At 45.5% G+C, this 15,665-nt stretch overlaps 1 protein-coding gene across 2 annotated transcripts in view; it reads right to left on the reverse strand.

Annotated features, from left to right (window-relative positions):
- Nucleotides 1-14,796, reverse strand: part of PNN (pinin, desmosome associated protein) — a 20,815-nt gene extending 6,019 nt beyond the window's left edge. The window contains exons 1-9 of one of the 2 annotated variants that reach the window (XR_002097668.1): nt 14,591-14,796; nt 14,294-14,365; nt 12,499-12,567; nt 9,272-9,344; nt 7,508-7,602; nt 5,031-5,106; nt 3,601-3,756; nt 3,366-3,504; nt 295-1,633 (exon numbers count right to left, since the gene is read on the reverse strand). Coding sequence is in view for 1 of the 2 variants with exons in the window: in XM_019518856.1 (XP_019374401.1) it covers nt 354-1,633; nt 3,366-3,504; nt 3,601-3,756; nt 5,031-5,106; nt 7,508-7,602; nt 9,272-9,344; nt 12,499-12,567; nt 14,294-14,365; nt 14,591-14,703 (2,073 nt within the window). In the remaining variant the exon portion in view is untranslated. Of the gene's footprint in view, nt 1-239; nt 1,634-3,365; nt 3,505-3,600; nt 3,757-5,030; nt 5,107-7,507; nt 7,603-9,271; nt 9,345-12,498; nt 12,568-14,293; nt 14,366-14,590 lie in introns of those variants that run through there. The other variant, XM_019518856.1, reaches the window with a different exon arrangement.
- Between the last annotated feature and the right edge of the window lie 869 nt (nt 14,797-15,665).

Genomic DNA, 15,665 nt, shown 5'->3' on the forward strand with positions numbered 1-15,665 from the left:
AAAAATGTATGGTACAGAAGTAGAAGTGATCACACCAACTTAAAAGATTTACCTATTAAAATATACAGAGAATCTTAATGAGTACAGGGTATTTAAAAAATGCAAAGGGGGGTTAATTGTTTTATTTTTCTTACATTTTGGGAAGAGGGGACTTCACATAATTTTGATAAGTTACCCTTTACAAAATTATGTAAAAAGTACAAGAGTGTCTGGTAAACAGTCTGCATTTTTCCAAAAGATTTTTTACAGCATGCAATTGTTAAGGCAGCCTTCTCCTCCTCCTCATAAGGAATCCTTTTACTCAAATAATCTTCTGCTGCAAAGATTAGGCTAGGGAAGCCTGGTCTCTTCTGTTAACGCCTTTTGTCTTTCCTGTCTGATTTACGGTCTCTTTCACTCCGCGAAGTTCTTTTGCCTGACCGACTACTTTCTGATATAGACCTCTTTCTGTCAGACCTTGAACTTTTATCCTTTGAGCCTTTTGCATCTCTGCTACTACCTTTTGAAGACTTGTGACTTCTATCTTGTCCTGAAGTATCCCTTCGCTTCCTATCCACGCTCCTCCTGCGCTTTCTGTCCCTATTATGACCCCTTCCTCTGCTTCGACTTCTGCTCTCACTGCTGCTACTACTACTGCTGCTACTGTCTCTGCTGCTACTCCCAGTAGTGCTACTACTACTGCTAGAACTACTGCGACTACTACTGCTGCCACTGCTAGAGCTACTTCCACTACTACTGCTGGTTGAACTACTACTGCTAGTACTACTACTGCTACTACGACTTCGACTCTTGCTAGATTTGTTCCGTGTCCTACCCCTGCTTCTACTCCTGGTCTTACTTTTAATTTCTATACCTGTTGCCTGAATTTGATCTGTCTGTGCCTCAACCACCTTTACAGACACCACAGTGGCTTCATCCTTTTCCGTCTGAGGCTCTTGATCCTGAATGGACTGAGACAATGGAGGTGGCTGTGGCAGTGGCACAGCCTCTGGCTGAGGATGAACCTCAGTCTCAGGGTGGGCTTCAGATTCCTTTCCCCATTTCTCTTCAGGTTCAGCGTCAGTTTCTGGTTTGTTAGCTTTCTCCTTCTCAGGGGAAGGAGTGTCACACACTTTCTCTGGCTGAGCATCACACTCAATTTCTAGGTCAACTTTGCCATTTTCATTTTCTAAATGTTCTACACTATCTGCCTCATTAACTTCCACCATGTCTTGCTCATTATCCACTGACTGAATCCTGTCACCTTCCATTTTCACGATCAGAACCTCTTCCTGCTGACTATCCTGCTGCCTGTCATTCTCTAACACCTCAGTTGCCTCTTCTGCTTTAACCTGCATTTCATGTTTCTGTTCCTCCTCCTCCTGCTCTCTCTCTGCATCACTATAACCTGCACCTGCTTTTCCTCTGTCCTCCCCTACCTCCTCCATTTCTACATCATTGTTCTGGTTACCTGTCTCCAACTCTTCCACCTGCTGAGCCACCTTACCCTCTTCCTGCTCCTTGTTCTGTTCTTCCTTCTTTTCTTCATTCTGCACCTCCTGCTGTTCTTTTTCCTTCACAGATTGTCTTCTGGGTCTGGCCTCCATTTTGTTAATTTGCTCTGCAAATTCATTGCGTCTATTTTCAAACAGTGCTGAAGAGTAAGAGGCAAATATGAGACGGTAAAACTTGGATGCATATTTGAAGAAGTTACAAGTCAAATGTAACTATTTGCTGACTTGTGCTGAGATTTATGTGGCTATTTTGTTCACACAGTAATATAACCCTTGTCTCTCATGTTTAATCTATTCAAGTACAATCCAAAAGGTGGCAATTTACCCATACAGTCAGCAAAGAGCATACTAATCAGTTAAACCACCACTCCCAAAAATTTAAGTCTGATGAAAGAACTGTCACACTTGATCACTAGAAGCATTTCCATTTTTAGACTAGACTAAACTAATGAAAAATATTAGCATATCTGGAAACCAAATAGCAAAACATTTTCATTTTCTGGAACTTTTCTGCTACTGGCACTGATCTGAATATACAAGCTAGTGTGAATGAAACGGAAACAGTAAGAACAAATTAGGTGTTAAAAATCAAGTTCTCATAAGGTCAGATATCCAGGCAGACGCACCAATTTTTAAACTAGAACTTAATCTGACCTGTATAAAAAAGTCAAATGATATAAATCCCAAAACAGAAGTGGCACTGGGGGAGAAGACAGTAGGAAGATGCACTTGACTAGGACTCAACTAAATTAATAATTTCTCCTTTCATAAACATGTCATATGTACTGTTCTACTTGAAACTGCTTCCTAAAGGAAAAGGCAGTTCTTCTGGGAAGCATATGTGTGTGTATTTAAGAGACCTTTTTCATAAGTTTAACTAGAAAGTGATCATTCAAGCACTAAGTGATCATACAAGCACTAAAATTGTGCTGTATCTACAGAAACAAAAATTTGAAAGCTTTGGTAATGGACGATAACATGAAGTAAGGACTATAGCTTATTCAAATGTTTAATTAAGAGACATTTTCATAGAACTTTCCTTTTAAAATACAGCACTAGATAAATGAAACTTTTAAAAAAGTCATTAGATATTACTGATTTAATGATCACAAATCACCTTCTAACCACAAAATCACCACTGACCATAAGTACAACATGCTAGAAGCACTGTTAAGGTGGTCTTAGTGGTTGTAGTATATCAAAAACTCATCTCGGCAAGCAATCTAATGCTATCTTTAAAAAAAACAATAACGATAATTATGTGTTGCATTAACAGAAGTATAATCTGCAAGTCATAGAGGGTGATAACATCATTCTACTTGACATGTTATACCTTAACTCGAGGACTTTACAAGAACATCTGAGAAGCTAGAGACTTCCCAGAGCATAAATCTATATCAATAGCTGGGCAACCAAACTGTACAAGGAAAAAGTTGAAAAACCTAGGTACGTTTAATTTAGAGAAACGAAACTAACTGCACTTGACAGCTTAAAAAAAAAAAAAAGTGAATGATTGCCATAAATAAGATTGTCAGTGTTTCTCTATCTGTAGCAAAGCAGATTCAGATCAAATTTCAGAAAAACCTCCACATAAGAGTAGAACAGTGAAACAAGGTACTTAAACTGTGGAATGGCCTTCGTTAGAAATTTTTAAGAGGCTATCTGATTTAGAAAGAGTAAATCCCTACATTGGTACCAACAGTTGGATTAGATAACCCTGTTTTCTTAGGCTAGATAAGTATTTGAATTCAATGACAAGAAAATGGAGTTAAGTGAAAAGAACTAAAAAAAAAGAACATGTACAGCAAGAAGTAGAATATCTCATTTGAGACAGGGGGACACTGACAAGTGACTCCCAAATAAACTACCTACCATTCAACTTTTTCTGCGACTCTTCCATTAGCTTTTGTGTAGCGGCACACATCCGGCCAGGTATGTAGAACAGATGGGGCCTTGTCCTGGTTCGTATATATTTAATTATTTTGGCATTATGTTCATTCCATTCTTCTTGCTGAGAAAAAAAGGAGAGTGTTAAATAGCTCAAAATCTAGTTTATGCAAAAGAACAAAAGGAACCCTCCTTGCCTCCTGCAAAATGTAAGACTTACCAACTGAGCAAGTTCGACCTTTTGTTCCAATAGCCGCAATTCTGTCTGTTTAGCACGTCTTTCTTCAAACAATTCTCGCCTCTCATTTTCAACTTGCTTTCTCTCCTCCTCCGCCTGCACTTCAAGCTTTTGCTCAATTTCTTGACGCCTCTTTTGCTGAAGATCAAGACAGATTTTTCTTAACAAAAATTTACACAATTTAGAAACTAACTTACTCTGAACTCAGTTTATGATTATATACACATGATGAAGGAAAAACAAAACAAAAAACAAAACCAGCAAGGTTTCACTGCATGATGGTTATTTACAGGTTCACAAAACAAAAACAAAAGCGGGGGAGGATTTTTCAGGCTGCAATTCAGGCTGGTTTCATATTTACTCTATATTTAGTTTTGCCCCTGATATATCTGCATAAAAGTTGTCAGAAAAAAAATTCTGGAGCTCAGACAAATGTTTTAAGTTGCTTTCCACAGAAAAAGAGATGTCCGACTAAAAGCTGACATTGGCAATAGGTACTAGTACTGTGGTATCTAAATAATATTGAATATGTTGACAACATACAGATTCCTAATTGTGTTTCTATTATTAAACTGGTGATCTGATGCTAGCTTACAAAAGCTGAAAAATATATAGTTAAAGAATGTCACACGCTAGCTTTGCATAAGGTATCTCCCAGTGTTTGAAGCTATGTGCATTATAAGACTCCTCAGATAAAAATCAATTAATATAAAAAACACATGCATTCATTAAGGAAATCAGGTGCACAGAAGCTTAATGTTGTGCTGAACTACAGAACTAAAAGAGGGTAGTAGAATAGTTACAAATTATGGTAGAACATGACATATGGTGATTTGAAAGCAGCATGATCAGGGATCCTGGTTTTCCCTAATAAAAATAGTAAATTGTTCGATAAAACCCCCCAAATCTGCTGGTGCCCCTGACTTCCCCCTCCTCTCCCCACAACCCTGCTGGTGCCCCTTGCCCCTGGCCACTGCAGTGGAGCAGAGCCTGGCTCCCCCACTGCTGAGCACACCCCCAGGAGGGGGAAGAGGGACTTGTGTCCCCCAGACTGTGTTGGGGGCAGGGGCAGTAAAATCTGTGGTTTTCTTTGCTTTTCTGTGGGAAACAGAAAACCCAGATCCCGGGTCATGACCATACAGGGATTCTACTAAATTGAGGAACAGCAAGAAATCACAAATGAGAGTCCTCAGTCAATGTTTATATCTGGCAGTTAGAAGTAACTCTAAAACCTAGGTTAAACTCTTGGGTACTAAATGTCAGAATTTGGCACTTTAAAAAAATTAAAAAAAAAGAAAAGAAATCAATGCACCTGCCACAGATATTTTCATTCCTTGCGCTGAAACAGTAAGTACCTAATTTTACCTTACATGCAACAGATTTCAGGTCATAACATTAAAAGAAATAAGTACCCTTTCAGTAGCAACTGTGGACTCTTGTTTAAATTTCTGCAAAGTACCCATCAACAAGCCAAATATACGTCGATTCCTGAATTAAAAGAAAAAAAGAAAAGTTTAGAGGCTCCATTTAACTTCAGAAAAAAGGTCTGTCTGCCTAAACAATGAAAGAAATTACTTCCCATTAGTAGCACCTGTTTCTAAAAGGGCAGTGTCAGCAGTACATTAGCAACAGCGTATAAGGATTATGCCAACAGCGTAGAATATTATTTATACAAGTCATATTAATCTGTGTAGGGTACTTTACCTAATTAGATAAGAAAATGTCTCCGCCTACAAAACCTCATAACGTAACAGATAATTAGGGTGACAAAGTATGAGAAAAAATATTACTGTGAAAGTCAGCATATAAAGTTTATCATACAGAGAAAAAAAAAAATGACATTCAGGAGATAACCCATAAAAGATTGAAAGTGGGACACTGCCACAAATGCTGGAAATAGCACACTCCCCCCTTCCTCCCCCAAACAAACGAATAAAAAAACCGCACTCAAAATATGAGCAGAAAGTGTGGTCTACAACATGAGCAGAAAGGTGGCAGAACAGATGATCTATTCTATTACTTGTCTACTGTGTGACCTCAGCAGAATCATGTCACTTTTTAGAATATACCTCATTTACATTAGTCGACCCCCTTCACACCCCACCTGTTTTAAGGCATCTTCTTCTTTAATCCTCCACTTTTACATAGGCCTGTTTTTGCCCCTCTTAGGAATATTACTTTCTTACTATAATATTCCCTACTTTCCCCTCCTACTGACTTCTGTAGCCCTGTATTCTTGGATAAATGTCCAAATAAGTTTCTTTGATCAACCTGGTAGATGCCACAAAGTTCAAATGAAGTGGCAAAAGGTAGAGAGGAAAGGAAAGAGACCTGTAGGCTTGGCTGCAAATCCAGAAGCAAGGACAAGTCCTCTTGTATCAAATGGACCTGTCTGTGGAATGATGTCCCAGAGAATACTGGCAAATCCACAATCTGACATTTTGTTCTGAAGAATACGAAGGTTTTCCCTTTAGGAAGTGCGTCTGTAACATGTGACAACTGCCCACCAGAATACCAAGAGGAGGTGCTGGTTCAGATGTCTGTGCCCTATCATAAATAAGTTTTCCACTTGGCTCCTTATTCCAGATCAGGCTCCCGATTTCCCCCAAGACATTTAAAATGTGGACCAAGTAGCTACAGACAAGATGCTTTTGAAGCAAGTGTGTTAAACTGTAGACTGGGAGAAGGCTGTGTGTGAGCACAGCAGATTCAGCTATCAGTTGTATATTCAACATACGTGGAGTAGAATGGGGTGGAAATTCTACAACCTACCATAATGCAAATAATGATGAACAGAAAAACAACAGAACATAAGGCTATAAAAGGAGTAAAAAAATTAAAGCAGAGTTATAGGGAGACATAATATGTAATGTTTCAAAGACAATGGTGAACTTGAAATAGAAGCAGAAAAGATCCAACTGACAGGTACAGATTCTTTTACAAAATATCATATCAGATGTTTTTCTAATCATGACTTCACTCAAAAAAAAGCACCACACAGGCTTCTTCAGTGATTCTTAAGTACTGTTAAAAATTAAACAGAAGTTTGATAAGTAAATTTTTCTTCGGTAGCCTCTGTTCTCACTAAATTTGGACAGCAAGCACATTCCATCTTATTTTTCTGCAGAGCTGCACCAATGTATTGGTCCATATTGTACCAGCCCGGATAAAATGAAAATTTACATTAATCGGCAATCGACTTCTTTTGGCCCATGATGACTCTGATAAATGCCGCATGCCTGCCCTGCCCCCAGGAGGGTGGCTACCCACGGCCCTGTCCTGCTCCCCACTGGGGCCCTGCGGCTGTGCATTTTGCCCCCAAATGCCACGCATTGCCCCAGCCCCAGCCCCAACCACAGCCCTGCCCAATGCTCGCCCTCCATACAGGGGCCTTGTTCCCCTTCCTCCAGACTTACCTGTAGGGGCTGCTCTCCAGGCTGCCTGGCAGCCACGTGCACGTGTGCAAGTGGGGCCCCCAGCCTGACTAATCCTCCTTCTGCTGCCCCCCCAGCCCCTTGTAAGCTGCAACTCTGCCAGCCTGCAGATAGCTCTTTGCAGAAGTGGAAAATCTGCATGCTTTTCTTAAAATAAAAAATCCGCATGTTTCAGGGGTTGAAAGGAAAATCCATGTTTTCCCCCCTGTGGGAAACTGAAAACCCAAATCCCTGCTAATGAGTCAAAATGACATGCAATATTTGACAATGACTGTGCCCATTCCATTTCAAGAGGTTCACACAGGCCCAGTTTATGCTCTTCTGGCAGCTCGTCAAAGTCATCCTTAACATATAAGCTTAAACCATACATTTCAGAAATGTAAAATCAAGTTTTAAATTAGGAACAAAAACACCAAAACACTATGTATCTATTAAGCAATAGGATTTCTAGATACCTTTGTTTTCCCTTCTCATCCATATTTTGATCCTGAATAAGGTCTCGACGTGTTCGCTCTTTGGAGGTAGCAACAACGGAAGACTGCAACGCCGGCTACAAGAAGAACACCACACTCAATCTGTGCTCCATTAACGTGCTTTTCTCATCCAGTTCTTCACTTTCCCACATTATTAGGGACCTACCAAATACACGATTTCACTATTTCCTGTGAAACAGCCAGTTCTCCACACTTTTTCATGGGGAACTGACTATGTTCAAAAAGCCAGTAAAGAGCTGGCAAAAAGCAGTCTCCTAGAAGGGCAGGGGGAGGGGGAAGAGAGCAAAAAAAAAAAGAAAAAAAAAAAGGCAAACTGCCTATCTCCTGGAAAGGGGCGGATGGAAATACCAGAAAAAAGCCAGCTAAATGTCCCCTTCTCCCAAAGTGGGGAGGGAGATGACAGATGGAGCAGAGCAAATCAGAGGCTCAGCTCCTGAGGTCAGCTCAGTCCAGGAGCCAGCCAGAGGTAGAAGGTGGGGGAGCTGCAAGAGACCTGCTCCTTGTCATGGCAGAACAGCCCTAGCCTCAGCCCCTTCACCACCTCCACCATGAGGAGCACTTCCAGCCACAAGTGGGACCAGGCTTCTGACCCCAGTGCAGCCACTTGGAGGCTCATGGCTGCCTGCTTCAAGCAGCCTGGGCTTTGGGCAGGCTCTTGCTGCCTGCTGGGTCACTGGACTGCTTGCAGCAGGTAGCTGTGTGCCTGTACTCCACTGGGGTCCGGAACCCGGACCCGCTCACTGTTGGCAGAAACATGGCGAGGAAGGGGCCAGCCCATTCTCCACTGCAGACCAGGCTCCAGCTGCACATGCAGGGGCAGCGCAAACCCCTCTAAGACACCCTTGGACTTCAAGGAGGCCAAATGCCACAGTCAAGACCTGTGCTACCCCACGGCAGTGGCCCAGCTCCCAGCTCAGTGCAGCCAGAGCAAAAGCGGGGACTGGTGGCACAGACTGGCCCGCCCCACTAGTGCTTGGGTGTAGGAAGAGGAGGTGCCCTGGGACTATCTGGGGCAGCCACCATCTGCAAGCACCTTCCCCCAGCCCCATAGCTTGTCCCCAGGAGATGCAGATGGGGGAAGGGGAGGCCAGAGCCACTGAACCAGAGCCCTCCTGCACAGGGCCACTGCACTCGCATGGCTCACCCTACCCTTTGCAGCTGGGCCCAACGGGACTGGGATGGGGGTAGGGATGTGCCCCCCTTGCTCCCCCACTGCGGCCGTTACTGCCTCCCACAAAGATGCCAGGCTTTGTGGGCATGCAGACCCTGGTAGTGGGGCACAGCCCCAACCCCTTCCCCAGAGTGGTCTGTAAGGTGCACAAAGCAATAAGCCGGGCCAGAACTCCAGACCCTGGTGCAGGCACTTCCAACCTGGCAACTGCCCATCACATCCATCTGGGCTCTGGGCAGCTACTACTGGCCACGGAGCCCAGACTGCTTGCAGCAAGGCTTGCAGCCTCCCTGAAGTGAGCAGCCTGGGTTCTGTGGCCAGATATGGTGTGCCAAGTAAAACGGCCTTGCATGCCATGCTCTGGAGGTTGGGGCTTTCAGTCAGTGCCTGGGAAGGGTAGGACTTAAGGTGTCCCTCAGTCCAGAGGTGTGGGGGTCCATTTTGCTCCACCTTCAAAGTGTAAGCCCCAGCCGGGATATGGCCACAAAACTGGGGGCCCCAACTGTATAATTGGCTGCCAGGGCCCATGAATTCAGTAGGTCCCTACAGATTACCTTTTTAACATCTTCATCCTCTGCGTCGCTTTCATGGCGTGATTCTCTTCTTGTCCGACGTTCTCCACCCAGCCTAAAACAAACAAACAAACAAAAAAAACCCAAAAAACTGTCAAAGACAACTGAGAAACTTATTCAAATAGAGGAGCACTACCCCCAAGACCGCACGTTGTGAAAACCAACTTTGCACAATTTTCCAGTAGTTTAGATCATGGCCAAGAGTATTAAGACTAAAGTTCCGCAGCTTAAGAGTTCACTTAGAGAATTTAAGCATTATAGTGTAGAAGAACTGCATTAAGACCCATTTAATGGAATAAGAGATAGGATTGCTTCTTTAGCTGCTTATCAAATGCCCAAGATAGTGGTACCCACAGATATTACTTCCAGTTCTGCTAACCTCTCTGCCTATGCTGATCAAATGTCTAAAAAATTCAGTACCATATTCACATAACTACTTGAGGACAGCATTCAAGCGTTTTCAGATTCATAAACCACTTTGACATTTCAGGAAAAAGATGCTGTCAAAGTAATCTAAAAACGCTGAAATTCTCACAAATTTCTGGAAACATTTTTACAGACTACTGGATAGGAAATTACAACAAAATACTCCTCAAAGAATCAAAACAGTGAGTTTTGTGAGAGTTTAACCTAGATCATTTTTCTTGTGTTTAAATCTTGAAAAATGGGTTTACTAAAAATAGATCCATAAGCTGCATTCAGATAAGAATGGATGTTTGTTTCCCTGAGGACAAGTAGTAGTGGCACACCTTGTTCTGCTGCTACTTCTCCCTGGGGAATGCCCTGGCAGGAAGCCTGGTCAGCAGCTAGAGTGTGGCTCTGGCTGGCCAGGCTTGGTTTTGGACAGCATGCAATGCTGCCAAGTGTGCCACCCCGCTTTTTTAAAAGTGTGAGTTTTTTTTGACTCCAGGATCTCCCAGGGCCAACTGTTCCCACCACCCCACCCAGCGCTGCAAGGTAGCAGCACAGGGAACACCTGCACGTGTGGTGTGTGGCACCATAGATGGGTCTGTGGTGCCACATACTATGCATCCATGCTCGTCTAGATGCGACCATAGGGTGTATCCACATGAGCAGGAATGTGCATTTCCCTGGGGACAAGTGCCACTGCTACTTGTCTCTGGGGAACACCTGTGCCACCCATGTTCTGGCATACAGCAATATGCTGGCCCCAGCAGCCTTACTTGGGGTCTTGGGGGTCTCCAGGAGCTGCAGCTGCAGTGCTCCTGCAGCAGAAAACTTAGCTGGCAGCTGGAGTCTCTCTCCAGCCAGCCAGGCTCCAGTTTGGGGCAGCACATGCGCTGCCCTGTTTTGGATTTTTTTTTTTTTTTAAGTGTGGTTTTGACCATGGGAATTCCCCTATGCTGCAAAGTAGCCATGCAGAGAACACCTGCATGTGCAGCATGTACAATATGTGGTGCTGCAGATGGGTCTGCAGCGCCACCTACCACATGTTCGTGGTCATCTGGATGTGCCCAGCCTAAAATTACAATTTAGTAATTGAAACAGTGATTTAAGCTCATAAGCAGTTAAACCACTGATGCTTAACCTTTGGGTGCTGTCAGCTGGATAAGCCTCCATCAGCCTCATGCTGCCAAATCAGGGCCATGCACTGCGCCTCCCTCAGCCCTGCACAGAGCCTTGTGCCATCTTCCTCAGCACCATGCAGCTGGATCAGGACCCTGTGCTGCCTTGCTCAGACCTGCGCAGCTGAAGAAGGGCCTCACCCTGCCTCCTTGGGGCCCGCACTGCTTCCAGCCAGCCCCTGTGTACCCAGATCAGGCCTGGGCCACCTCTGCACACTAATCTAGTGTGTAATATAGCTTGCAGGGTTCCCCATGGGCCTGGACATTTGGCAGCAGGGGACTGGCAGTTGCTGCCACTGCTGCCCTGTACCCAGGTTTCTGGACCTGTGGGGACCACTGAGGACTGAATGGCATGGCTTGATGGGGTAGGCCTGTGAGCCAAGTACCCTGAGCGCTTTGCTGAATAAGGGCTTACTGAAGAGCAGCAGGCACAAGTTAGGAAAGAGACTTTCTCCTTCACTTGATCCAGCCTAAAGTATCAGCTCTACACACTCCTAAAGCAGGTGATGTACAGAAGCTACTTAAAATACAAATACATATAAACTAAATCTTGTTTTACTGGACGAGTGTTTAGCTCTGTATTAAATGGTAAAAGATCTAACTCCTCTTAAACTGTACATTGAGGGAGGCATATCTTAAATCTTATCTGAACCTGCTGTGAATCAAAATTTGAGAAAAAGACCTCACGGTTAGGGCGGCTAGGAGCTGGAACCAACTTCCAAGGGAAGTGGTGCTGGCCCCTACCCTGGGGGTCTTTAAGAAGAGGCTGGATGCCTACCTGGCTGGACTCGTCTGAGTCCCATTTCTCTTTTTGGGGTTTTTTGTTGTTCTCCCGCCCTGGCGGGGGGTCGGGCTAGAAGATCTACTAGGTCCCTTCCGACCCTTAATCTATGAATCTATGAAAAACCTGCTTCTACAGAATATATTTAAATGGGACAAGTTTCATATAAATTTTCCCTTGTCAATAAAACTGGTAAGGTTTCAAAAAGATAAAGTCTTTACCAAGGGCCAGATACTGGCAAGCAAGCCCCATGCACTCCCAACATTCAACCCCTCTAATCTTGTGGTGATGATGGTAAGACATTTAAATACGGCAACTCAAAAATAGAGAAGCTTTAAACGAACATCTTTAAAAGGCCGAATAAAAATCAGTTACACATTCCTTTAATTGTTTATTAAAGGTGACGTGCAAAAAAATAAAGAGAACTGTAGGACTATATAATCTACATATCTAAGTGCTTCCATTAACATTAGAATAAATATATACACCCAATTTTACCCCCATCAGAATTATGGAAGGTGTAAATCAAGACTGATAATCCAGAAAAAATGCAATTTTTCTTTCATGGGAGGCCCTATGCAAAGTGTATTTTTCAGAGAAGAAAAAATAAACCAGGATTTCATGACTGCTGAGACAAAGTTACATTGCTGTTGGTCCGACACTGGTCCTGTAAAATCATCACCATCAAAAGTTAGATTTGGAACAACCAATCTTGAAGAAGCTTATCAATCTGAGATTATTTCACAAACTATTACTGATTCGAAGCATTAGATTTACTAAGTCAGAACAGCCATTTACCCTAGTGTAGTCTCTACACCTATTTTTTTTTCTTTTTTACCTACCTACTGGTTGCCCCTTCAAGATCCCTCTGTTTGGCTGGGGGTCCTCCTCCGCTATCCGAGAATCCACGCCTAAGGAGAGACAGCTAAAGATGATGTCCAAGAACAGGTCAGGAATCCTAAATTCAGGAGTTCCTAACCCCAAGTCTGCTTCTGGTTTACAGTTTTGTGGGCAAGTCTGTTTTTGTTCAGAGATGCCAACGGTAATAATTTAAAGGCAGCAGCAAGAATACAGCATTTTACAAAGACCAACAAAATGGCCTATATTCTTGCTCTATGGAGCAACTAATTTCAAGTCAAATCCTGCAAACACTGATTCACATGAACAGCAATACTAACTTAAGTAGTGTCATCGCCCCTCCCCCTCATCAGCTTCAGTAAGGCTACTCATGCAAACAGAGTTACTCAGGTTATAAACGTGGGCAGTTTAAGACTGCTGTATTAGTATTAAATTGTCACCAAAAATAAGAAAGTTAAAAGAGCCCGTAAGTCTACTTATTCAGTACCAGAGAAAATACATTTTAAAATGGAGCAATGTTAGGAAATAACTCTTCCAACTTCTAATTTTAAAGAGAGAAACAAAAAACATTCCACTTCTTGCCACCAGATCCATTTCATTCAAAGTTATATATTATGATTGTTAGCAGTTTTAAAACTTCTATCCCTTGACTTCAACAAAGTCTTTTGCTAAAGTAATACCTCTTTTCTGACACGCTGCCAAGTTTTGCTTTTGAACCATATTTAAACATTAAGCTTACAGACATAACAGCAGAACTTGAGGGCCTTGTTACACATTATACTGTAAGCTTCACAAATGTTAATGGACATTAGTACTAGCTCAAGTTTGGATGAGTCACAGGTCAGGCCAGCAGGAGCCTCGAGGACTGAAAGGAAGAATCCCGCCCCACTCCATTACAGGCTTCCCTCTGCCCCATAAGTTCCTCCCCTTCTATTTCTGGCTGTCTGCACTGACTGTTAACCAGTTTACCGCCCCCCCCCTTCTCCAGGCTGAGCCTGCCTAGAGCAGCAGCAACACTTAATGCTTCCTTTTCTGCTCCCCGGGGGGGGGGGGAAGAGAGAGAGAGAGAGAGAGAGTGTGTGAGTGTGTGTGTGTGTGGCGGGGGGGTGAAGAAGAGGCAGGATTTTTTTTTTTTTTTACATTAAACTGTAGCCTAAAGTAGCTAGCTACACAATAGTGCACCACCAGCTGGGTACCACAGATCAGAAAAAATCATGCCCTGGGGTGGTGTAACTTTGAGAGGCATACCAAAAACTAGTTTTAGGTGTTAACGTGTGGACAAATCCAAGGGTTAAGCGCTCCAGCAGCCACCTGTGTAACAAAGCCCTGGCGCTCTCAGCCCCACATCCCATTTAGGCACCAGACAAGACCCTATACAATAGCACCCAAGCGCCTTACCCAGTGATTCGTAATTGGGAGCTGCAAAGCACTGGCAGAAACACAGACACCCAGCACAATCCCCCAGAGATGGCAAATGGGAATGCCCAGAGTTGAGAGCATGGGATCCCTGCTGGGGCCTCCCAAAGGTCTCTGCTACAGGAAGCTGCTCCACTATTTCATTCCACAGACAAAAAGAGGGCAAGCGAAAGCTGCTGAGCCGCTGCCCGAAGGGGAAATGGAACTCCGAGGCACACGGCTCCAGCCCTTTTGAGCGAGGACCCTGCAGCTACTCTGCAAGCAGTGCCTGGCAGCTCAGCAGCAAGGCCCCAAAGGGGAGAAAACCGGGAGAAGCAGCGAGGACAGAAGCACGCAGGGGTCATGGTTAGTGCGGGTCCTTACCTCAGCAGTAAACTACCGCGGCCTCTACCTCCACCAGGGCCTGCGATGGGTAACAGCCTGCTTTGAGGGGGCCTGCAAGAAACGGAGCGCGCGTTAGGAAGGCCACGAGCCGCCCAGGGGGCTCCGAGACCGCCCCAGTGCTCTGCACAGGCGGGCCAGGGCCGCCCAGCGCGCCGGGCGAGGGGGAAAGCACCCACGCCCTCTATCACGGATCATGACCCCTTCCTCCCCCCGCTGGGGGCAGCCCGGGAGAGGCTCCGCGGGGCCCAGGCGCGGAGCGGAGACGCCCAGCCGCACCTGACATCGTTGGGGTCCCGGCCCGTGAGCTTGCGGATGTTCTCGTCCACGTGCTTGAGGCTTTCCTTGGCCTTCTCCAGCTGCTCCTGCAGCGCGCGCACCGCCACCGCCATCCCGCCCGCAGCGCGGCCTAGCTGCGGCCCAGCGCAAAGCACCGCTGGGTAACGGGGAGCGAGACGTGCCGCCCGCCCGCGCCCCCGCCAATCAGAGAGCCAGACGGATCGTGGCAGTAGCCAATTCCGAGCCGCCTCCCCGCGCCAATGCCCCAGGCCCGAGTCAGAAGGACGTTCTCTGCACCCAATTAACCGCCTGACCAGCCAACCAATTACAGAGCCGCACATCGGAGTGACATGCTCCACACCCAACCAGCCAGGGTCCTCCCTTGCTACCTCCATAAATCAATAAACGGGCAAGCAGAACGGCATTGCCTTTTAACCAACCATCGTCGCTTCGTCTCTTCATATCAACCAATCAGAGAGTCAGAAAGAAGATTGACACTTTCCCAAACCGCCCCCGATAGCGCCCGCAGTCCCCCCCGCCAGCAGAAAGCTAGGGATGGGACTTGAAAGAGGAGGGGGTGGGTCCCAGGCAGCGACTAATTAGATTGCTAGATGCTCCAGCCTCGCCGACAAATGAACCAATGGCAAAGCGCTTTATTGATAATGCCGGGACTCAAGTGCTTGAGCCGGGCAGCTCTGTGGTCGTGGTTTTAGCTGCTCCCGCGAGGCCTGAGTGGGTCATGTGTGTGACGCCACTGCTGCGCCCTGGCTCAGGGCGGCTGCACAGCTCCGCTGTCCTTGTCCCTGCTCCCCTACTAGGGCCTCGGGCTGTAGCCCTGGCGTTTCTCGGGGGAGAAATCCGGCTCTACACGCGCGGGGTGGTGACACACGGTCTCAGCCCCGGTTCGCTGACCTCAGTCACCGCTCAGCGGAAAGGGGTAACAAGCGACTAGGCCGGCGATGCAGCCCCTGGCGCGTAGTGCCGGCACTGCTGGGCGCAAACGAGACTCACGGGATAAACCCCGAGATTTCAAATGCGAGTGCTTAGCGCCGAAACCATTATGCCCTGCGTTGGG

Source organism: Gavialis gangeticus, unplaced genomic scaffold (genome assembly GCF_001723915.1).
Source record: "Gavialis gangeticus isolate Ggan-Ray unplaced genomic scaffold, GavGan_comp1, whole genome shotgun sequence".
NCBI lineage: Eukaryota > Metazoa > Chordata > Crocodylia > Gavialidae > Gavialis > Gavialis gangeticus.